At 38.0% G+C, this 25552-nt stretch overlaps 1 protein-coding gene across 1 annotated transcript in view; it reads right to left on the bottom strand.

Moving 5' to 3' along the window:
* LOC149543275 (Cysteine proteinases superfamily protein) overlaps positions 1–25552 on the bottom strand; it is a 118141-nt gene that overhangs the window by 68027 nt on the left and 24562 nt on the right. The window contains exons 5-6 of the mRNA XM_089798120.1: positions 1542–1647; positions 1339–1393 (exon numbers count right to left, since the gene is read on the bottom strand). Coding sequence (XP_089654246.1) covers positions 1339–1393; positions 1542–1647 — 161 coding nt within the window. The remainder of the gene's footprint in view (positions 1–1338; positions 1394–1541; positions 1648–25552) is intronic.

Raw genomic sequence — 25552 nt, 5'->3', positions numbered from 1 at the left:
TGCCTTGGAAGACAAAATCATAGAAACAGAAGCAAAGAAGATGGATGCTTTGTGGGTTTTACAATGACTTCGGGCCAAACAAAAAGCGGCAGAGCGAGAACTGCAACGACTCTATGGAACCCCAATTACAAGGATGTCTTCCCAACCCTCTTCTTGAAGTCAGATGTTGGCTTAATCGAGATGTCCTCAAACTGTTTGGGAGGGCATTGAACATTCAATATTTTGAAGTTTCACAATGAAGAAAAGCTGCACCTAATATTGATGATCACAATCATATTACCGAATAGATGTCATTTATTGAACTCTTCATTGGCATTTTATCAAACAGCGGAAGAGCCATCTGAGTAGTGCAGATTTCAACAATGTACAATTCAAATGCACCCAAGATAGGAAAACTTGATACAGCACATGTTATAATTCTTTCCAGCCAATCACCAACAAAGTTTTTGGTGTTAGAATGTTAAAGCAAGATGAGATACCATGATAGGCACTGCTGTCACAATCAGAAAACTGAAAAATAAACTCGGATCTTGTTGAAAGTATCATATTGCTGTCATTTTTTCCATTACAATAGACCTGGAAATATCACGAATCTGACATTGTATTGCTCAGTTGGTGACCAATATTGTTATGTCTCTAAGATTGCGGAATCTTTCACTACTCTAACATACTTTCCTTCTGTTGAGTGACTATAGGTCATACAAAAGAAAAACCACGTCCACTACTGAAATATGTATGCTGCTAGTTACAAGCTAAGTATGCACTATAAATCCCTTTTAACATCTAAAACTACTGCATTCAACCTTGCAAGAAAATAGAATACCTTACATGGGGAGCAGCAGATTACTAAAGAACAAATACTCTTCAAACATGGAGAAACTCATCCCAAGCAATCCTAATACGCGTGCGCACACACACACAAACACACACACACACACAGACTTCCCCCCACCATTAAAACGCAAGGTACACCCTATGCATGTTTTTCACTTTTACTCAATATTTTAATGAAGGGTATTTTGTCAAACAGGTCACATGCATTCTTATTCAAGGAGTAACAGTCTGAAATATATTTGCCAAAAAATCATTGGTTGTTTTTAAACACAATGGCATAGATATTCGTGAAATTCAAGTTGACATATACACAGTTCATGAAACAGAGATATCAAAGGGTTGTACCATTCCAGGGGACCAATAATTAAATATAATATGACAGTTTGCATAGTGTCTTTTCTGTCCAGTTTAATGGTTTATGTTGCATGATGCCTTCAAATAATTAAGTGCCAGATCAACTACAATCAGCTGAGAAATGAAAAGTTAGTGTAAATACATATTTACCAGTAATTCAGGTTCACCTCCCCAAAAATTTGGATGTTGAATTCTCTGACAATATCTGGAGATTGAGAATACATCAAATGTAATTCCAAACCTCAAATCTCAAGAAGCAGAATCCATAATTATATAAGTCTATAAAATGGAAAAAAGCATTTTACACAACGAAACACGCAGCAGGGAACAACACAGCATGCCTTTAATATTACCGCTTCAAAGATTCTTCAACTGTTATTGCAATAAGTGCTTCTTCATATGCACGCCGTTCTTTATCACTTCGACATAGGGCATCCTTTACAGCTATTCGCAATTCATCTATATTATTATAATAAAAGATAGAATTTATTAGCAAAAGACATTGTAACATCTCCTCTTTTTTCAATTCACAGATTCAATAAATCCTTAGGTGTCAGAGTCTGTCTTTGTAAGATCATATAGCTTTAACATAAATACCCCATACATTACCGTTAGTAATATCTAACTAGCTTGGGTCATCAACCACATGCACGCTTCTCTAAATTCTAGCTGCTAAAACTATGACCAACCTTCAGAGCAATATAATTTTTTGCAAAGGATCTACCTTTTTACCAGGTTCCCCAAGAAAACTAGAAAGCAAGCCATAATTTAGATGGTGCACTCATAAAATCAACCTCTTCAAAATGCAAATAATTACTCATACCAGTGTGCAACATGAGTTCATTGTCCAATGTTTTAAGAGGAATCCCCATGGAAATCAATACCAAATTTTGATACTTGATACTGTTATTACTCAAGGGAATGAAAACTTGAGATTTTCCAAACAAGACAAGAATATATTTGAAAGCTAAAAGCCCATTATACTAACCTGTCTAGCACTGACAGAGAAACTATATTAGGAATAAAGTCAGAAGGAAAACCACTATGACCATTGTTACCTGGAGACACGGACTGGCACAAGTACAAGAGGTGGAGATGGGTAAAGCGTGCCATTTTAGAAAAAAAAAGGACACTTAGAGATGAAAAAATAATCAGATATTGAAATTGATAAAGAATATAAACACAAAATACAAGTTCAAAATATTAATGGTGCTCAAAAATTAAAAATTAACATTTTAAATTACAAAACTTAATGTCAATATTACAAAAATTAAATATATTCATACTTGATAATCATCATTACATAAGCAAATTACTTTTTGTTGGTGTAATTAAATATTCCCTAATTACACTTTACTTAAGTTTACTTAAGTTAATGCATTACATAGTAGTTTCTCATTGAGACACTTTAGGAGTTTGTATCTTAATTATGTACATGGTGTTGGAGAATTCCACTATAGGTGGTGATAGTTGTTATCTCAACCCACCTTTAGTGCACATATCGCATTATCAACCTCATATTTGCACATACTTCATAACATAATGGGGGATGATCCACCTTTGGAGGATATGTGATTCCACCTTGTGTAGGTGATAGGTTATCTTCTCATTATCATTGTCTCTTACCCTCTTTCCTATATAAGGAGGCCTATTATTTATATTTTAATTAATCAAGTACTGTTCATTATCAATAATATCACTCTTGCACCTTAATGCAATTATCTTGCCAATCTCTTGTGGAAGTTATCTTGGTCTTTCATTTGATCATGGGGTGTTGTAGAGTCACCTAAAATTCTAACATGGTTTCAAAGCACTCAAGGTACGAAGACCTTTTCTTTACAAATATGATCATGTCTTGGTTCAACTGTGCGTGTAGAATAAGGCAATTTGGGTATCATCATTGCATAGTCTATTTGGAGGAGAATTGGGGTTTTCCAATTTGTGGATTTCTATTGCACGTCAAAATTGCTGGTGCAAATCAGAGGTTGGCATCGTATTAAGTAAGTTCGAAAAACCCTAAATCAAATTTTGTTTACCAAATCAGACATCTGAGGCCAAACCTAGAGCCATTTGGATTTTGGAATTGCAGCAGTGGCAATTCGATCAAAATAATATCAAAGACGATTTTCAAATAGTGATATCTCACTGTTCTAGACTCTTTTTTTGGAGATTTGTTTTTTGTTTTGGGATAGAACTTCACGATCTACACAGTGGTGCAAGTGCTTTCGGATCTTTGTTCCTGAGCTTTTCTAAAAATCACAAACCTCAATTTTTGCAACTTCTAAGCCTCATTTGGGCTCATATGAGCTCCTTTTCAATTGCAATTGTTTAAGTAAGTGCATAATTTTTTTTGTATTTTCATGATCTAGTATCAATTTTCACTTTTCAATGACTAACTAGAAATTGTTCTTTCAAAATTTGGCTTAGTTTTGTAATTAGCATGGGCCTTAGTTTGCTCCTTTGCATAGTGATCTAAGTCTACTATAGCCTAATTGTGGGGTATAATCATTGTGATCTCAATTTGTAATATGAGAAGTATACATTAAATGAGATATGGTAGACATCCTGCTATAATAGATTTGACTATGGATAATTATCAGTCATAGGAAAAAGGATTCATCATACATTGTAGATGGCTTAATCTATTGGCTCATCTTTATGGACTCATTCTCGAGCCAAAGAAAAGTAGAAGAAAATAGTTTGGAGAAGATAAAAGTGGTCATATCAAAGGAGTGATTGGTATGAGTCTCTTTTCCTATGTACACCATCCAGTTTACTCCAAAATCAATGATATTTATTGCCCATGCAAAATTGGAAAATTATTTGGGAGCATTTTGGAGATCCTTTTTTTCCTCCATTCCGGAATGATCTTGTTGTAGATTGTCTCATTCCACTTGATGATGCAGATAATACTCCCTATAATGATGATACATTAGATGAGATTAAGTCTAATGCATCTATTGAGATAAAGGATGATCAAGTGACTCCTCTTGCAACTCCTACTTTTCTAGCTGAGATCACACATTCATCTCTTGTTGGTGATTCCAAAGAGTCAATACAAGAGATATCTAGTTGTCTTCCTTATTGGGATTCTTATTTGTTAGATTTTGGTTCATTATTTGTAGAGTCTCACATTTTAGATTTAAGAGACATATTTGAAGGGTCTTCTCTTCTCTTTAATGACAATTTCATCACAACTGGAGTCGATAATTCTTCACATTCTTTGGAGATTAGCACTCTTGATTCTTTTTCATTCGGTTTGCCACATTTCTTGGTTCAACTTGATTATGTGATAGAATCTTTGTGCATGGAGAGACGTATTCATCTTCAAAGATGCATACTTGGAGACTTTTTTCCTCCTTTCATTTTTATATGGATTAGGTCATGGCATCATCATCATAATTTAAATTCCACTTCCTAGTTCTTACCCAGAATGGGAAGGATTCCTACATTTGCACTTGTTCGATCTTCTTGTCAAGGGGAGAAATGTTGCTTGTAGGCATTGGACTATGTTTTCTCTTCAAACACTCACCATTTTTTGTAGGAGATTCTTCATTATGGGGAGGATATCATGTCTCCTATCATCCTTCTTATGGAGGGATCATTTATTCTATATAAATGATGTATGTAGTTCTTGGGGGGTCTCGAGTACTCCATCCATCCATGCATCTTGTGTTTTTTCATCTTTGTTTTTGGGGGTGGGTTTTTCCCATGAGATTTTGCCTCTTTCTTCATTTTATGAGAGATTGCATTGCATATTGTACATGGGTATCTAACATGGCCTAGTAGTCCACACTTACCTTACATTGTGATTTTAAGTGTATTCACGTAAGTTGCGCTTAAGGGGGGTGTTGGTGTGATAAATATTTGATAATTACAATTTACTCAAGCTTACTTAGGATAATGCATTGCATAGTAGTCTGTCATTGAGACACCTAACAATTTGCACCTCAATTATGCACATGGTGTTGGAGCAGTCCACTCTAGATGGTGATCGTTGTTATCTCAATCCGCCTTTAGTGCACATATCACATTATCATCCTCATGATTGCACATACTTCATTACATAATGGAAGCTGATCCACCTTTAGTGGATATGTGATCACACCTTGTGTAGGTGACATGCTATCTTCTCCTTATCATTGTTTCTTATCGCCTTACATAGATAAGGAGGCCTATTGTGTACATTTTAATCAATCAAGTATTGTTCATTATCAATAATATCATTATTGCATCTATTTGCAATTGTCTTGCCAATCTCTTGTGGAAGTTATCTTGGTCTTTCATTTGATCTCGGGGGTGTTGTAGAATCACCTAGAACTCTAACAAAGTTAAACCATAATCACCTACAGATGATCTGTTGGAACTGGGACAAGAATACCATAATTTAAAAACCAAAGTAATTAATGAGAGTTTGCACCATTATTACATTTATATGGATTCACATCAGAAATCCATAAACAAATCTCTCAAGCTGAAATAATTTTCTCTTTTGCTCTATAAGATTTGGCTATTAAGGTAGACAAAAAGAAGAGGCCTAATGGAGAGCATAATAACAAGAGAGAAATATTAGGACAAGAATAAACTATATTATCATCAGTAATGCAATAGAATTGATCAATTGGATGACTAAATTAGCTAAATTCACTTCATTAATTATTACAAAGGAGACTCCTAAGAGTGCATAAGATTATGACAAGTGTTGTAATCTTATGACATGAGATAATAAAGTGATAACATATCACCCACATAAGGTGGAAAAGTGAAAGTGTTACATGTCCACTAAAAGTGGATCACCATGCAAAAGTGGAAAAATGATTAAGTGATAAGACCACCAAAGGTGAAAGTCCCACATAAGATGGAAAAATGATAATGTGATAACACGCCAAATGTGGGAATATTACTATGTGGTCCATAAGTATGTTGTTTAGAACCTATGAGAAGAACTTACTATTTGAAACAATTCAACACAAACACCACCCCCCTTCAGTGTGACTTAGGGAGAATGTATGCAAACAACGCAAGATGGGTCCTTTGTCAATTTACTGCAAAATTAAACAACTAAATTCAAGCCAATGTATATAAATAAACACATTTCCCATATGGATAGTGGGAACCAAAGGCTACAAATATTTAGACAACAATAAAGGCCAACGTAATTTATAATTGTTCCACAAAGTTTCAAAATGGGGAAACAAGGGAACACAAACAAGTTTCAAGAACTCATAGTCAATGATGCCACAAGTAATACTTTGATTCAAATAAATAATGGCACTTCAAATTTGCTAGATCCAAAGCCAAAGAATACACCAAGAAAAATAAGGTGAGATTTGAAATCCACCAAAATTGTGCTAGCCAAATGGGGAAGGTTTTTCATTATGAAATGGAAAAAAGAACTCTAACTGGAATTCGCATTACAAATAAATGTGTAGTCTTAAAATGCAAGCACCCATCATTTAAGAGCTTTTAGCTCATGCCCTTTAGTGATTTTGTGGTCCATGGATGCACTTGTGCTCAAATGACTCTTTCTCCTACTCTTTTTCTTTTCTCCTAATTCTATCTATGTAGCTTCCGAGACCTCAGGATTATCTCTCCTTGAGATAATCTTGGTAAAGGTTGACTTAGTTGACCAATACTGGCATAGGTTGACCAAGTTGACCTTTACCCTGACCTATTTTAGTGTTGGGGTCGGTTTTGTCTTGGTGAGTTAAAATTTTAAAATGTGGTGACCCCATCGTCTTGCTTTGTTTTCAATCTAGAAAACTAGTATATAAGGAAGCTAGGGCACTTCAATTTCACATTTAAGACATTGTATCATATCTACACACACATGAAGGCCATTCAAGCAAGCATATTCAAGGGATTCATCAAGCATTCAATGTATTTTCAAGATCCAAGGATCCATCGTGTACATTTCCTCTTCAAGATCTACCAATTTATTGGCCATCAAGGGAGGATATCTATAGAGTGGCCTTCATCTTCTTCTTCCTTTGTCCACATCTACATCCATGGCTCCATGATTTCATATTGATTAGATCCATTGCATTTGTGGAGATTTCCTACATTCCTATTGAAGATTCAACATCAACATCTAGCAATAACAAAACTCTTCCAAAAAAGGGTTTCATCAAATAAGGTGAATCATTGCATTTCTCTTTTCCCTACTTCTCTCTTTCAAGGATAATTCCTAAATGGAGGCTTGACCAAGGCAACCCCCTCCCCCAGCAAAAACATTTTTTCTTTTCGTGCAAGAACATGTTATCAAAATTGCAAATTCGAATTCAAAAACCTACAATCAGAAGCTTCCATTAGATCTAAGGTCCATTTTGTTTCTACCCTCCAAGAACATAATTATCAAGCAAAGCATATACCTGTATAGGTTGATCTTGTCGACCCATACCTCAAGATCTGCAATTTACAATGTTTTCTAGGTTTTTTGTTCTAGTTCTAAATACATAGTGAAGTTTTCTATCACAATTTTCAGTCAGCAGTTTTCTAAGCAAAAGGTGTTTTGCATTACTCCTCTTTAAGGTGAGTCACTTTCTCTCTCTTCCTTTTATCTCTCAAATATTGTTTCTTTCTTCTATAGAACTGTACATGCATTTCTTGCATTTAAATTAATTGACACTAGGCAAGCTAATCAATCTCACACTTAATCAATCAATTCACTTTAATCACATTTCAAATCTAATGTTAATGAGCATTGCATGAAAGAGGACTTGCATGCATACTTCCTTAATATAATTTGGGTTTAGTATTGGCATCCATTCATCGTACTTGGGTTTTGCTAATCTAACTTGAGGTATATTTAGAGTTATGTTTGGAAGCCCCTCTACCTCTTGTATTAAATGGATTAGGGTGAAGATGTTTAATTAATGAACTCATCTCATCTAGTTCACATTAACAAATTCATGGCTTCGATTTCCCCGTAAACAATAAATAATTCAAGTTACATGAGAAATACATCCTACTCCCTAGTCATAAATACCCCTACAAAGTAAACTTCTAACGGTGCACAATAAGTGCCAACGTGGCAACACATACACCTATGGCAAAAATAAAAGATGGGCCCGAGATATACATAACTCAATTGGGACCCCAAATACAAATATTTTTATTTTATTATATTATTTAACTATTGGGACCAATTGATTAATTAATTTAATTGAGTTATTACATTAAAATTTGGGGACATCAAATGTATCTCCAGAAAAGGAACCTCGACAATACAACAATCAACTTGTGTATGCTCAAATGTAGACCTCATCATGGACAGTGAAATATACCTATGACCAAAGTCATATGTACTACCTTACTACCTCTATCAATTACTCCATGAATCAAAACTAATAGACACTCTTCAATGCCTTAAAAAGAGGAATCATCGTCTCCAATTGGTTGAAATTTTGTCCATGTCTCCTCCAATTCTTCAACCCTATCCATCAATAATATAGTCTTCCTATATGCCTAAACCATCCTACAAGGAAATATTCTATATGTTTCTTGATATCACTAACCCATTCCTCCACCTCCATAGGTATCCTCATTACATTGTAACTATGTATTTACTGAGAGGTATGGATATTTGGAACAAGGGCAGCACTCTCATGTCTTGATGGATTCATATGCTTGTTTATGTACTCCTTCAATATCATATTTTCCAATTCTAGCTCATCTTTCTTACTTTTTAGTCTGTCCATCCTTTATTTAGTTGCATCTGTAGTACCCCTTAACTCTAGAATTTCATGCTTCTTAGCAATTGGCCAACTAGGACAACCATATGCAAGGTGCAAGAACCTAATGCTTCTCTAGCGATCTCATGAATTTTCTTCGTCGGTTTGGGTACTTTCACCTTGTCAATTCTACTTAAGAATGTATCAATGTCATCCATTAGGAGAACTTCCTCTATTCTTCTTCTTTTCTTCATGCTCTCCCTTAGCCAATTAAGACCTGTGGAACAATCCATGCCGTAATCTAGTTGCTCCTTCTCATTAAGTCCCTTCAATGCTGAAATGATCTCATGTCTTCTCTCAAAGCAACTACTAGTCCCACAGTAGGAGATGCTAGCAATATTTTTATTTGATGTTGTACTGACTATGTGGATGAAGTTGCCTCTTGATCCTCTTGTGATTTTTTTTAATCTCCACCCTATTGTAAATTATGTTCCTTATCCTGCATCTCTACTTCTCTTATCGATGAAGATCTAGAAGTGGATGAAGATCTAGAAGCGGAAGTAGATGTGGAGACTTGTACCTTTTGCTTCTAGATTAGTTACTAGCAATTTGCTCACTTGTTACTTATGATGCCTCTGCCACATCATCCATTTTCTTTGACTTTTGTCCTTTATCTTTACTGTGTAGTTCTAAAGCACTGATGGTCCTTTCATCTCTTTTTGAAGAAAACTCCCCACTTTGCATCCTTCCTTGTGAAGGTGACACCTTGTCTCCTTAACTTGTTTATCTACAAATTAACCCATGCTCTACCACCTCCCTCATCAAGATGCTCTACATTTAATAGTGGTTTTAAACATTATGCCCTAAATGGTTTTGGCTTTACATTAAACAATGATTTTCTAAATTGTGCCCTAAATGGTTTTATTTAGACTGAACAGTGGTTTTGTTGGTATTGCACTAAGCAGTTTCTAGTTTTAATTTACGTTGCCAATGATTTTGTGAATTATACCCTAGATTGGTTATGCATGAATCTAATTCATGATTTCAAAATATGCTTTTTTTTGTAATGTTTAATAATGAGTTTTAGTTGGTATTAGAATGCCATTTGCGTCTAATCAAATCCGGTAGATTTAATTGTTGTTTGGCATTGTGTATATTGATAAAAACTTACCATAGTACGATATCAAATTGACAAGTGGTTACAGGGCCGACACGAATTTCTAGAACAAAGGGGGGAAGGTATCATCGGAAAAGAGGAATGAGGTAAGATATGATCAATGGGGTACAATATCTTCAGATATTGGCAAAGACTGATGAGTATAGTGTTAGTGAGGCCTAGGCAATTAGGGTTCACTAGGACTTTAGCATAGTGTTAACCAATGACTCTATCTTAAGACTAGTCTTGACTCTGACTTGAAACTTTGTTTGGCCTATGTACTTGCGACATTTGAAGAGTAGTTAATAATGTCACATTCTTTAGTCTTGGTTTGCCCCACCTTTAAATAAATGAAACTTCAACACAGAAAAAAAGAGGGGAACATTCACTTTCGAATAATCATCCAACTATAGCATAATTATTATATATTATCTTATTTAATTGAATATATACATATATATATATATATATATATATATATATATATATATATATATATATATATATATATATATATATATATATATACATACTTGGTTTGATTTTCGTGTAATGTCCCCTCTTTAGTTCTACATGACATTGATCATGGATTTTGCCTATTCCAGACTCTCGTAGGCGAATGGTGTGGAGAGAGAGTCAATTCTGCGGATCAGATGGTCATATCTTGCTCTTGAAGAAGTGTTAAGAGGTTATATTTTATTATTAGGTGTTATTGGGGCCTACATGTTATAATTTTAAGTTGAGTTGCACTTTTTATAAAAAGTGCATTATAATGAGATTTTATAAAGGATGTTTCTAGAAGTTCTAGAAAATGTGCATTATAATGAGATTTTATAAAGGATGTTTCTAGAAGTTCTAGCAACTTCTTAGAAAAGTGAATAAATAGAGGGTTGGGCCTCTCATTTTGGACATGCTTGGATTTGAGATTTCTTCTACTTCTTCCATTGTGGAGCAAATTTGTAGTCTCTTGGGTCTGCAAATTATTATTTGATCTTTGGGAACGAATCACTCCCTTGGATTGGCGACTTTGAGGGTGTGAAATATCACCTGAATTGTTGCATTTGAGGAGTTGGTAATTCAGCCATCTCATTTGGACTTCATTGAGATTTAGTTATAAGGGTTTACTTTGGTTGGAATAAGGGTTTCAGTTGTGCCCTAGCATTTGTGGATTGATTAACAGGGTTTGAAGACACAGTTGTGCATTATTTTCAGACTGTCAGTCCAGGGTTTGGACCCACGTTTTTGCTCATAACTCCTAATTGGTTTGACGGATGAAATTCATATTTTAGGGGGTTATTCAGCAACCCTAGGCGCCCAGATTTATTGCTTTTGGAGTGACAAAAAACGCTGCAATATTTTTATCTAGCAGTCGTACCAGGCCGTACCTGTACGGCCCTGTCAGTTGGGCAGCAGCAGCAATTTTGTGAGTCGGTTTGGGGCAGATTGTGAGGTCTTCGTGTGGCATCAATTCAGCATTTATATCCGGCAAAATTGGAGCTATTCCAGGTGCACAAACTGAAGTTTTGATTGCCAAAATATTGCATGTTATGGATTAGAACAGTCAGCACTGTCATTGCATAAATAGTTATTTCCAGTCATTAATAACTGTTGTAAAAGTTTCGACATTTGCATTCCAAATTTGAACTGGGTTATTGTTCATGTCATAACATTGCATTGTCAAGAGCTTGATGTATTAGAAGTGCATAGTTGTGACAGTCTCTCATTGTAATCAGTTCTATTTGCTGTCATAAAATCAGAATTGCATTGGACTTCATATTTGAGTTTCATATTGTCATCTATCTCTTAGATTGGTAGTGTTATAATCTGGAAATTGTTGTTCATACATTATTGGCATCATATATTGAGGTTTCGTTGTACAACAATTAGTAATATTGCAGCCTTATTCGGTTACATGCCAACTGTTTGACAAAATTCCTAAGTCCAGTTTGAGGGTTTCAGTGGCCTTTATAGTAAGGGTCATTACAGTGGTATCAGAGCTATAAGTCCTGCCATCCTGTGGACGTCTTATAGGGAATTTGGAACAGCTGGATAGGAGGGAAAGTGTTTGACGAAATGTCAAAACACTAAAATCAGAACATTTATGAGCATGTGACAGAGGCTTTATAATTTCCGCAATACCAAAGCAAGACAAGATAGGATTTCAGACCTGCAGAGCGAACAGTCTAGCTCATCTGTACAGGTGGATATAGAATCCAATCATACAGACACAGGGGAGGTATTCTTTGATCAAGACTACGACTACAATATGGATAGAGGCGGGAATGCCGGTCCAGATCAGCAAGAGGAAAGATTTTTACAGTTATTAGACACCTTGGCACAAGGACAGCGATTAGCCGAACAAAGAGCACAGGAACAGAATCAGAGAATGGAGCTTATGATGCAGATGATGGCTCGTCAAATGGGGTTGAACGCTAACATAGGTGGAGGAAATAATCATAATGGTAACAATCAGAATGGGAATAATCAGGATGGGATACATAATGGAGGCGAACAAATTGGGAACAATTTCGGTCATGCACCCCAGCAAGCTAGGACAGTGAGTTCGAGACCTATGATTCCCACGTTCCTTCCTAGAGCTCCAGAGCAGCCAGTACCAGAACCCCAGATCACTGACATACAGGATCAGCTGAGGAGAGATTGGGAAGCAGGAGGTCCAGATTTTACAGCTGCAATCACCTTTAGAGAGTATATGGATGTGCAGATGAAGCATATGCCCCGTGGACATGACAGGACTCAGAGCTATGAGCTACGAAAGAAAGTAGGGAAACTCCAGTTACCATATTATGATGGCTCGGGGAAGTCTACAGCAAGAGCTTGGGTTCAAAAACTTGACACATACTTTCAATTGAACCCTATGTCTGAGGAAGAAGCTATTAAGTATGCAGCAATTCACCTGGATGGGTTAGCACACGAGTGGTGGCATCATGGTATGATCACTATGGGTCATGCACACATTACCTCATATGTGGAGTTTACGGAGAGACTGATTGAACGTTTTGATAAGAAGGATCCAGAACTCCATTTCAAGGAGTTAGCTCAGCTTAAACAATGGGGATCATTGGAAACATACATTTCAGAATTTCAGAAACTTGCAGTGTTAGTAACAGATGTATCTGAACGGAGGCTATTGGTTTTATTTATGGATGGGCTAGTTGATCCGTTGAGAGGGTGGATTAAAGCTCTCAACCCTCCCACTTTGCAGGAAGCCATTAAGAAAGCTCGTGACATGGATTCCTCCTCAGCTTCTAAAAATAAATTCCAGGCAAAGAGTTTCCCTTCAGGAAAAGATGGGGTCAGGAAACCCTTTCATAGAGAGGCACAGCTACCTAAGGAGGAAAGTAAGAGGTTGGACAAGGAGACACTTAATGACTTGCGTAGGAAGAAGCTATGCTTCTATTGCAAAGGCCCGTATGAGTGTGGCCATGACTGTCCTATGAGGCCAAAAGGGAAGACCAACCGAGCAATGTGGGCTTATTACGAAGGCTCAGATTCAGATAGTTCAGAACATCATGATGAGGATCCTGATGAAGCAGAGGGAGAGCAGGAGATAGACAGTGCAGGGCAACAGTAGGGAACAGAGCTACATTTACAGGAAGCACGACTGTCTAGTATCCAGAGAGAGGGATCTTTCAGACTTCGGGGAGTTTTGGCTGGGCAGAAGGTTATTACATTATTGGACACAGGTGCCACACATAATTTCATTAATGCACGATTCGTGGAGAAGCGTGGACTCATTACTGAGGAGTTCGTGGGACTAAGAGTCAAGGTAGCTGATGGATACACTCTTCGTTGTGACAGGATGGTACGAGACCTACCTTTGCGCCTGAACAACTATGAGTTTAAGGCGGACTATCATGTGGTCAACATGGGTGACATGGATATAGTACTTGGAATGCAGTGGCTACATTCATTGAAGGTGGTTACCCTGAGACTAGAGGATATGGAGATACAATTCGAAGTGAATGGTAGGACTCATGTGCTTAAGGCTATCCGTAATGGAGACATCAGGACTATCTCATTTAGGCGGCTGGAGAGATTAACGAGGCATAATGATATATAGAGTGGGCAGCAGTTTTTACTTTGACACCTACACAGGAGGAGCAACATAAGACGGAATATCATCCTGATATTCAAAAATTGAGGATTAAGTACGAAAAGGTATTCAGTGAGATTCCACCAGGCAGGCCACCGGACAGAGGCATTGAGCATGTTATTGAGCTGGAGGAAGGTGCTAAGCCTATCATGATCACACCATATCGACACCCAAAGCGACTCAAGGATGAGATCGAAAGGACCATCGAGGAGTTGCTAGCTATGGGGCACATCCGACCAAGTAAGTCACCTTTTGCATCTTCTGTTGTTTTGGTACAAAAGAAGGATGGAACTCTTCGGATGTGTGTTGATTACAGGGAATTAAATAAGAGAACCATTAAGAACAGGTATCCCATTCCTCGCATTGATGAGTTGATAGATGAATTGCATGGGGCTTGTTATTTCACGAAAATTGATTTGAGATCAGGATATCACCAGATCAGAGTCCGTGAACAGGATATTGAGAAAACTGCTTTCAGATGTCACTGTGGGCACTTTGAGTTTGTAGTCATGCCTTTCGGCCTGACCAATGCACCTGCCACTTTCCAGTCCACTATGAACAGAGTTTTCCACCATCAGTTGAGGAAATTCGTGCTGGTGTTTTTTGATGACATTTTGATCTATAGCCGATCATGGCAGGAGCATCTAGATCATTTGGAGACAGTGTTGAGCATTTTACAGAAGGAGTCCTTGTATGCAAAAGAGTCCAAATGTGACTTAGGGATGACCGAGCTGTTATATTTGGGACACATTATTAGTGCAGATGGAGTGCGGATGGATCCTGAAAAGATTCGCGCTATTGTTGATTGGCCTCCACCAGAGAACCTTACACAGTTGAGGGGGTTCCTTGGTTTATGTGGTTTCTATCGCAGGTTTGTCAGTGGCTACTCACGACATGCAGCTCCCATGACAGATCTACTGAAAAAAGGGGAATTTGTGTGGACTCAGAAGGCACAGGACTGTTTTATGAGGTTTAAGGAGATAATGACTACGTGCCCAGTTCTAGCATTACCTGATTTCACGAAGCCATTTGAGCTTCAATGTGATGCATCTGGAGAGGAAGTAGGTGTTGTACTTATGCAGAATAAGCACCCCATAGCTTATGAGAGCAGGAAGCTCAGAGGCCCCGAGCGTTCATTCAGTATATATGATAAGGAGATGTTGGCCATCATGCATGCTTTGGCCAAATTCAAACAATATCTTGTGGGTAGCAAGTTCTGTATTAAAACTGATCATAACAGTTTGAGGCATTTCTTGGGACAGCGGGACCTGAATGATCGCCAGCAAAAGTGGGTAAGTAAGTTGCAGGCATATGATTTTGACATCTCATATGTCAAGGGAACTCAGAATGTTGTTGCAGATGCTCTTTCTCGAAGGCCACACCTCACTCTTATGGTTCAGATATCAGAGGATTGGCGACACTTGATTATAGCAGAGTATGCCAGGGATACATGGGCCTCCGATATAGTGGAGGGAACAGTGATTGATACCAGATACACACTTGTAGATGATTTAATCATTTACAAGAACAGGATTTACCTAGTCCCAGGATCGAAGGTTAAGCAACTGATTTTGAGAGCATTTCACGACTCACCGACAGCAGGCCATCCCGGGTACTTCAAGACTTACAGGTCAGTTCGAGAGCGGTTCACTTGGAAGGGGCTGAAAGCTGATGTTTTGCAGTACGTTCGAGAGTGTCTTGTTTGCCAGCAAAACAAACAAGAACACACCTATCCGGCAGGGTTCCTACAGCCACTTCCGATCCCTGACAGGAAGTGGGAGTGCATCTCCATGGACTTTATCACAGGTTTGCCCAAGGTACAAGGACGGGATTGTATTTATGTGGTGGTAGATAGATTAACAAAATATGCTCATTTCTTTCCTATCACCACTACCCACTCAGCAGCTCAGGTGGCAGAGGTTTTCTTTCGAGAGGTTTTCAGATTGCACGGATTGCCTCGGAACATTGTGAGTGACAGGAATAGCCGTTTCATGAGTCATTTTTGGCAGGAGGTATTCCGGTTATGTGGCACGGAGCTTACACCCAGCACTAGCTATCACCCACAAACCGATGGTCAGACGGAGATTGTGAACAAATGGGTGGAAGGGTATTTAAGGAATTATGTGGCAGCTCAGCAGCGAGCTTGGGTCAGATGGATATATCTCTGCGAGTATTGTTACAATACTACATATCACATCACTATACAGATGACACCCTTCATGGCACTTTACAGTTATGAAGCACCTAGTTTCTTGGATTTGTTGTTGGGCGACAGCCGGGTACCCAGTGCAGGAGAATTATTACAGGAGAGTAAGGATATAGTTGCTACTCTCAAAGATAATATTGCGAGAGCTCAGAACCAGCAAAAGCAGTATGCCGACCAGAAGAGGACTGAGCGTAGTTTTGAGGTGGATGATATGGTTTACCTCATGTTGCAGCCATACAGGCAATCTACTCTTAAGAAGAGTGGTGCAGAGAAACTCAAGCCACACTATTACGGACCATTCAGGGTTATCAGGCGAATTGGTGAGGTGGCCTATGAGTTGGAGCTTCCGGCAGACAGCAGGGTGCACAATGTGTTTCATGTGTCCCGCCTCAAGAAGGCGTTGGGTCAGAATGTGGTGCCTTCCGCAGTATTACCTCCTTTAGACGATGAGGGAAAATTGATTTTAGTGCCAGAATCCATCCTGGAGAGCAGAGAAAAGCAGCTTCGCAGAAGAGTGATCAGAGAATACTTGGTTAAGTGGAAAGATCTACTTGTTGAGGATGCTACTTGGGAGGGGGAAGCTATTTTGCAGCACCCGGCGTTGAGATTGCTTGAGGCCAAGCAATTTCAGGAGGGGCGGACTGTAATGTCCCCTCTTTAGTTCGACATGACATTGATCATGGATTTTGCCTATTCCAGACTCTCGTAGGCGAATGGTGTGGAGAGAGAGTCAATTCTGCGGATCAGATGGTCATATCTTGCTCTTGAAGAAGTGTTAAGAGGTTATATTTTATTATTAGGTGTTATTGGGGCCTACATGTTATAATTTTAAGTTGATTTGCACTTTTTATAAAAAGTGCATTAAAATGAGATTTTATAAAGGATGTTTCTAGAAGTTCTAGAAAAAGTGCATTATAATGAGATTTTATAAAGGATGTTTCTAGAAGTTCTAGCAACTTCTTAGAAAAGTGAATAAATAGAGGGCTGGGCCTCTCATTTTGGACATGCTTGGATTTGAGATTTCTTCTACTTCTTCCATTGTGGAGCAAATTTGTAGTCTCTTGGGTCTGCAAATTATTATTTGATCTTTGGGAACGAATCACTCCCTTGGATTGGCAACTTTGAGGGTGTGAAATATCACCTGAATTGTTGCATTTGAGGAGTTGGTAATTCAGCCATCTCATTTGGACTTCATTGAGATTTAGTTATAAGGGTTTACTTTGGTTGGAATAAGGGTTTCAGTTGTGCCCTAGCATTTGTGGATTGATTAACAGGGTTTGAAGACACAGTTGTGCATTATTTTCAGACTGCCAGTCCAGGGTTTGGACCCACGTTTTTGCTCATAACTCCTAATTGGTTTGACGGATGAAATTCATATTTTAGGGGGTTATTCAGCAACCCTAGGCGCCCAGATTTATTGCTTTTGGAGTGACAAAAAATGCTGCAATATTTTTATCTAGCAGTCGTACCAGGCTGTACCTGTACGGCCCTAACAGTTGGGCAGCAGCAGCAATTTTGTGAGTCGGTTTGGGGCAGATTGTGAGTTCTTCGTGTGGCATCAATTCAGCATTTATATCCGGCAAAATTGGAGCTATTCCAGGTGCACAAACTGAAGTTTTGATTGCCAAAATATTGCATGTTATGGATTAGAACAGTCAGCACTGTCACTGCATAAATAGTTATTTCCAGTCATTAATAACTGTTGTAAAAGTTTCGACATTTGCATTCCAAATCTGAACTGGGTTATTGTTCATGTCATAACATTGCATTGTCAAGAGCTTGATGTATTAGAAGTGCATAGTTGTGACAGTCTCTCATTGTAATCAATTCTATTTGCTGTCATAAAATCAGAATTGCATTTGACTTCATATTTGAGTTTCATATTGTCATCTATCTCTTAGATTGGTAGTGTTATAATCTGGAAATTGTTGTTCATACATTATTGGCATCATATATTGAGGTTTTGTTGTACAACAATTAGTAATATTGCAGCCTTATTCGGTTACATGCCAACTGTTTGACAAAATTCCTAAGTCCAGTTTGAGGGTTTCAGTGGCCTTTATAGTAAGGGTCATTACATTTCAGAATGAATTATTAGTATTATTTAGATTAGTAAGCATTTTAACGTAATTATACCTTGAATACTATCAACCTACATCAATATATTTATTAATTCATTTCATTGCCATCTTGTATCTTGCCTTTGGCTTTTTTTTCAAACCAAACACACCCTCAGTCGGTTGAATTATCATTCTAGACCGTCTCCTTGTAATTTTTGACATCACCTTAATTGTTTTGATTACTTCAGAGTTCGGTTGTCCCTTGTGGGTGGGCTTGACAATAATTGAATGATAAATTTATAAACCTTGTGTTGGCTATTCACCATCAAACATGATGAGTGGCAGATCTTTAGTGCCATATCACTGCTTCAAACAGCACAGATCTTCTCAAATTAGGGTGATACCATGAGATGAGTAAATGGAGGATTTAAATGGTTTTGGAGAACACATTTTAGAAAACATCTGGATAGTCAGCTTGACCATTCATTCTCTTGGCCACCTTTTCTTAAAACAGCAACAACAGCTGTGTTTGGCGGATGATGAGTAATGCAGCTTGAACAGAGCTTGGGATATATACTACTCAAAGGTCTCTTTCCTTGTCCCAATGTGAAATGCACAGAGCAGATCTCCTCTAAAGAGAAAGAACCTAAACATCCAAGCCTCAAACATAGCCCTATAGGGTGTTCCCATGATCATTTTTAATATAAAAATCATATCACTGTATTCATCTTTGAAGTCCTCACTTACAACCTTCTTAGGTAATTTGGAACGATGCTTCCTTGGTTTGATAGTCGAGTTCTTATTGATGATGTCCATGCTGCCTCAGGTCTCTTCTCATACAATAATTGAGATTTTACCTTAGTCCTCATCTGCATCCTTGGGTAATATGGGATTCCAAAAGTTTCCCTCACTACTTCCTCCCCTAGGAAAGCCAACACCCTTCCTTAATCTTTTATTGTCCTGGTCACTGAATCCTAATTTCTTTGACATAGCACTAGAAGCTTACTGCACTAAATGGCAGGGAGAAATCCAGCTACTTGGTAGAGGTCACCTGTCATTATTCTAACTGTCATGTCTAAAGGTAAATGGTCTTTTGTTCCAAACATCCTTTGCTTTATCCTCTTCATGTCAAAGAGTCCCATGCTCATATCCACGATCTACTTCCACTTGGAGATTATCAGGGACTCTAGATAGAACCCCCTTGATACCTTCTTTATCTGCACTTTCCTCACTGCTATCCTTTTGCCTTCTGCCAAATTCCTTCCTAAAGCTTGAAGTCAGTATAGTTTAAGGGATTTAAATAAAGTAACAAATTTAAGACACGTTAAACCCTTGATTTATTCCTCAAACACAATTCAAAGACTTTGAAAATTTTACATTCATTGGCAGCAAATGAAACATTGATTTGAACATCAACTTAGAACAATAAATATAAGCCCATTTAACCCTTGAAATGCCATGAATTTGCATAGAAAGTCAGACTTTTCAAGTCACTAACTTCTGAAGACACAGTTTAAAAACTACGTTTGAATACTTAGTCTGCAGACTAAGTCTGCAAACATGTATAATCAGACCACAAGACTTTTCAAACATGCCTTTAAATGATAAAAATAAGACCTTATCACCAAAGCATGAACTATGATTTTCTGAGGACTGCAATACAATAAGTCTGAAGACATCTTTGAATCAATCCTAACACCACGTATAATGCTTTTTAAATCATGATCCAAGGTTTCAATACGAATTAGAAATCAGATTACAAGGCAAACATCAGAATAAACCAACGTTCACCATTATGATAAATTCTGATTTCTCAGGATGACCTCTAAAACTCACCTGTCTTTGTATAAATTTGCCCCTTCAATTTGGTGTTTTTCATGTAAGAACAGCTTCCTGACACTCAGTAATAATCCTTGGGATGATTGGGCAAGTTGTGAATTTATTGTGATTTCCGGAAAATTGCCCATCTAGGAAGTTTCATACGTAAGTCTGAAGGCAAATGTATTTTGAGTTCCCAAGTGGTCTTGGAACCTGGGTTTCATCCTCTAAAAGGTCTGAAATGACAGTTAATGAGGATAGGTACTTCGGATTTTACATGACCTTTGCAACACAAAATACCAAACCCTTGCATTTTCATACTCTTTTAAGTCTGCAGATCTCTTACTTGCAGACCTTCTGATGCCTCCCTAAAGGTCTTCAAACACAGATTTTTACCCCACAAACAGCCTGCAACAAGATTTGTTTGACTTGGTGAATTACCAGAATCTTAGGATTTTCAAGAAAATTGACCTCCATAAAGGGTTTTTCAGATTTTGGTCTGCAGATGCCTTACCTACAGCCCCTTTGACATATCCAAAATGGTTTTGAAACCCAAATTGTACCTTCCAAATACTGCTGCAACCAGATTTTGCATGCTTGGGAACTTTGGTGAATGGAAAAAATCCAATAATTTATTGCAAAATCAGCACCCATAAAGAAATTTTCAGATTTTAATCTGAATATGATTGTACTTCATCAACTTACCTTGTGCCTTCCTTCTTTGGATCTTGAGAATAGACTCTGATGTAATAACAGCAACCCCAACATATCAGATTTCTTGGCCATGACTGGTGTCCTTCCTCACTCCATGGTTCAATTATCAGCCTTCCTTGGGCTTGAGCAACTTCTATATCAGCTCTTTAGCCTTTCTTCTAACCACCTTTGACCTTCAAAGTCAGTCCATCAATTTTGTATTTTCCATATTGCAGTTGGATGCTTCCTTTCAAGTAAGATTGGGTTAGATCTCCCCTCTCACAACAAATGTGGGATAGAAAAAGTCACATTCAAACTTGTGCCCATTGCAATTTAATTTATTTCCTTTAATTTTGTTAATTTTTAGTTTAATTTGCCACCAAGGGAAATTCAGCCCCTTAAGGATTATAGGCAATTCCATACTTAGCATCATCATGCTTTGATTTGCCTACAAAGAAGAAATTTGATCCCCATCTCGACTCCAACTTGTTTCATTTTAATTATCCACATGGGGAAAATCAACCCCCACAGGGATAGTAATAATCTCCATACTTGGTATTGTTCATCCATCCTCAATAGCCTTTAAAGGAAAAATTGACCTCCATCTGGACGTGGGAATATTCAATGTTCATCTACACAAAGGGGAATGCAAATTCCATCTAGACTTTCCTAACTTCGGAGCTCAAAATTTTCATTGCAGAGAGAAAAATCATCTTCCCTGGGACAAAGGGGAAAATCCACATCCACCTCGACAAAGTAATTGCCTTATAATTTTCTAAGTCCAATGGGAAAACTGATCTACATCTGGATAGGTCACTTTGTTCCATGTCCTTAATATCCAAACAGACAAATTTAACCTTCATCTAGACAAATTGGTCCAACACTTTGTTTTTTCATTGCACATATGTCAAGTGGGGAAATTCCATTTCCATCAGGCTTAAGTGTTGTTGTCGTGCATTTTGTCACCACAAAATGTAGGTAACAGTACAAAACTTTTTCAGCTTAGTTTCGTTTTTCTCTGAGTTTAGTTCATTATTTAATTGGTCGGCATTGATCAGCCAAATGACCCCAATTGATATAATAATTCCTTTTACTGAAGGCTTTCGTCAAGTCCTTTTAGTTTTTCTGTTTCTTGAGCCTGTACTAGATTTTTCAAGCCTTCAAAGTCATTTTTCTTGTTTTTAATTGCATGTTTTCTTTTAGTCTTTTGGTTTTGCTCAAATCATTGCTTTCAGTTTTCCTTTTGATTCGGTCTATCTTAGGGCATAATCGAACTTGGCAATCAAAAGATATGACCAACTTACAGTTTTCCCTTTGATTTGGTCTATCTTAGGGCTTAATCAGACTTGGCAATCAACAGATATGACCAAATAAGTGCCCAAAAGATGGACTCTCTAGATGCAATTGCCTTATTTTATTATAATCATATTATATTTTTATGTTGGCATTCTCTTTTTGAAACATATAACATACATTCACTTTATGTTATGTTTTTAAATTACTTTATCTCTTAAATTTATCACTTAAGTGACTATAGCGCACTTTATGTTATATTTTCACGTTGAGTTGATTTTTAAATTTTCACTTAAGTGACTTTATTAACTATATAGTTTGAATTATTTTTGAGTTACTTTATGTTTTATTTAAAACACTTAAGTTAAATATTACTTTCTGAAATGATAATTGCACATAATATGTTAATTCTATAGTGTAAATGTTATTTTTGACCCAATTCAGTGATATTTCCTCAAAAATCAATTAGAAATGTGTTTAAATGATCACTAACCTTGTGCATATACATGTTTTTCAACCTATTTACATGTTCAAATGTAAATGCCTCTAGAGATCACAATTTTGCACTAGAAAGGAATTTTGAAATACTTAAACATGTGAATTCATGTAATTTAAAACATGCGATGGGTCTCCTAGAATGTGATTTGCATATAAAGGCCTCTTTAAAACATGCAGTAACCCTCCAAGATTGCGATTTTGCACTACATGCAAGTTGGACAAATTTTAAAACATGTAACGCTCTTCCTAGAATGCGATTTGCATCTAGACATCAAATGCATGTTACTTAAACAAGCAAATGCACTTCAAGAGTGTGATTTGCATAAGAAACCAAGTTTCATGACATTTAAAACTTGCAATGCCTCCTCTAGAATGCGATTTTCCTTTCCTACACATGTTATTGCAAGTTGAGAACCCGATTTTGGCTTCCAAGAGCAAAACGTCTACGTTCTTGCCCTCCGTGAACATGTTTTGACAAGAAATCTCCAAATCCACCCATTTTATGTATTGAAATCTATGATACTAGGGCACTTTTTGCATTTTAATGCATTACCATGCATATGGCGTCCAAATCCATGCAAGAAATGATGTATTTTGTGACATTTTGATGCCACATTTTGATGAAAAACGTCCATTCTTGGGGCATTTTGACCACATTTTGGCTCTAATAGAAGTCATTTTGGGGTTTTGATCCTTGTATTTTCCATCCATGAACATGTTTTTGCCTCTCATTGTCGAAAACATTACATGTAATAGTAGCAAGAGACCACGTTTTTAATAAAAAATGGCTTGAAACTCGGCTTTTAGCAAAAACAGTTTCTGTATGGAGATAAGAGACCACGTTTTTGGCATATCCATGCAAACACGTCCATTCATTGCTCATTATTGTCCATCACTTGCAAAGTTGGAGGAATCAATATTGTTGTTTGTGGATTCAAATTTGGAGAACTTTTCTTCAAACCTATCAATCCTCCACATTTAACTCTTTGATCACCAAGTAAGATGAAGTTTTCAATTCCTTTCTATTTTATTGCATCTTTTCATTCATCCTTGTACGTTTGTCCCAAGATGTGCCATATAAAGTACAATTTTTCTTTAAATAAGATGAGAACTTCCATTTTTGAGTGTTTGGAATTTCCCCAAATTCCAAATTTGCATAAGAGAGCAACTTGTTGTTTTGACATGTTCGAGTCAAAGGCTATTTACCGTACTGTGGTAAAGAAATCAATGCATACAAGCAATAGATAAGAACAGCAGAACTCCTTGGATTATTCGCACATGCCAAAGACATTACATACAAATCATGATTTACAATGACCCAGAATGGTGTATAAATACTTTCCGAAGAACCTTCCCGAAGGGGTCCGTCAGCTGCATGACAATTACCGAAGGGCCCATCGGCTACATAAACCCGTCAGCTACAATTTTACTGATATCATCCCCCACAAAAAGAAAAGTCATCTCCGGACGACAATACAACAAAACTCAAAATAACAAATAACCCAAGTACATCAATACATAAATACTAAACAGCAGGATGGGTCCCTAGCGTAGTGGTCCGCGCTCTCAACTCGTTCAGCTCTGCCATCAGCTTGTAGACTTGTTCTTTCCTAACCTTCAGTTTTGCTTCTGCCTCCATCTGAAGTTCTAGAGCTGACTGCATCATGTCTGCAATTTCCCCTAATTCTTTTTCCTTTGCTATTGCCACTTGCTCCTTTTTAGCTGACAACTGCTCTTTTTCTGCTACTAACTTCTCTAGCTTTGTCTGTCCAATTGGGCTGCTCTCTTGGAGATTCAGGCCGCTCTATCTGAAGCTAACCTGGCAGTTGACTCCTCCCAAGCTCTCTCAACTGCTACCTGATCCGCTTGACTCCTCCAAAGAGTGTAGTACGCCTCCTTGTGTAACTTGACTATCTCATGAATCAAAACCTCAACCCAACTCTCCACACCAAAATCAGCCATGGTGGCCCAGTCCTGACGCATCCTATCAGTCTCTACATCCGGCCATCCCCACTCCTCAAAACAGACCGTGAAGGCAGCTGGGCATCCCAATCGCATAAAAGATATAACCCTCTCGAGCTCCTTCACAACTAAGTCCAATGCCTGAGTCTCTGTCGAAGCTAACACCTGGCGAGCCCGAGATGCTAGAGACACTAGAGCTGCTACATCAGCAAGAAATGCTTCTTTCATCCCTGTCTCCTGTGCTACTGAATGTTCCTGCTGCACACCCATAGCTGCCTCTACCGCTTCTGCCATACGCTCAACAACACTATGCGATGGTCCCTCATCCTGAATTGGCTCTGCTACCTGCTCTTGCTGAGTACCTACCTCTGGAATTTCATCCCACGTAGGTGTCTGTATGCTAGCCATCCAAGGGAATAGAGTATGGTGGAACCGCGTACTCAAGTAAGTACTCAACCTCTGCGCTCTACTCTCCCTGTCCCGCTCGGGTGATGCCAAGAGTGCTGCATCCACCGTAACTAGGGCATCCGACCCAACTACATCCAAGTGCACACCCGACGTACTCTGGCTCTCTGTTATCTCCAGTACTGGTAAGTCAAGTATCTCCATGGTAGTCTCTTCTCTCGCCTCCGGTACGTTCTCTACTGCAGGTGCGCTAGTTGTTGCTACTAGTTGTGTTTCCATAGGTGCCATGGTTTCTGCTACCGGAAGTGCTACAGCAGAAGCTGGCATACTCCCTCGGTTGACAGGTGCTGCTACTCATGCAAACCCAACTGCTGGTCGGACTGGGGAAGGCCTTACCCCATGCTGCCAAGGTGCTGCTACTGTAATGGCCTGCTGAGGTGCTGTAGTCATTACTATCGGCCTCCGAGTCTGTCCAAACCCTAGTAT

This window comes from Cupressus sempervirens, chromosome 8 (assembly GCF_028749045.1).
Source record: "Cupressus sempervirens isolate cs-2001-9-10 chromosome 8, ASM2874904v1, whole genome shotgun sequence".
In the NCBI taxonomy this organism is placed as follows: Eukaryota; Viridiplantae; Streptophyta; class Pinopsida; order Cupressales; family Cupressaceae; genus Cupressus; species Cupressus sempervirens.
Note: the sequence above shows the minus strand (reverse complement) of the source record. Positions and strands in the feature narration are given on the sequence as shown.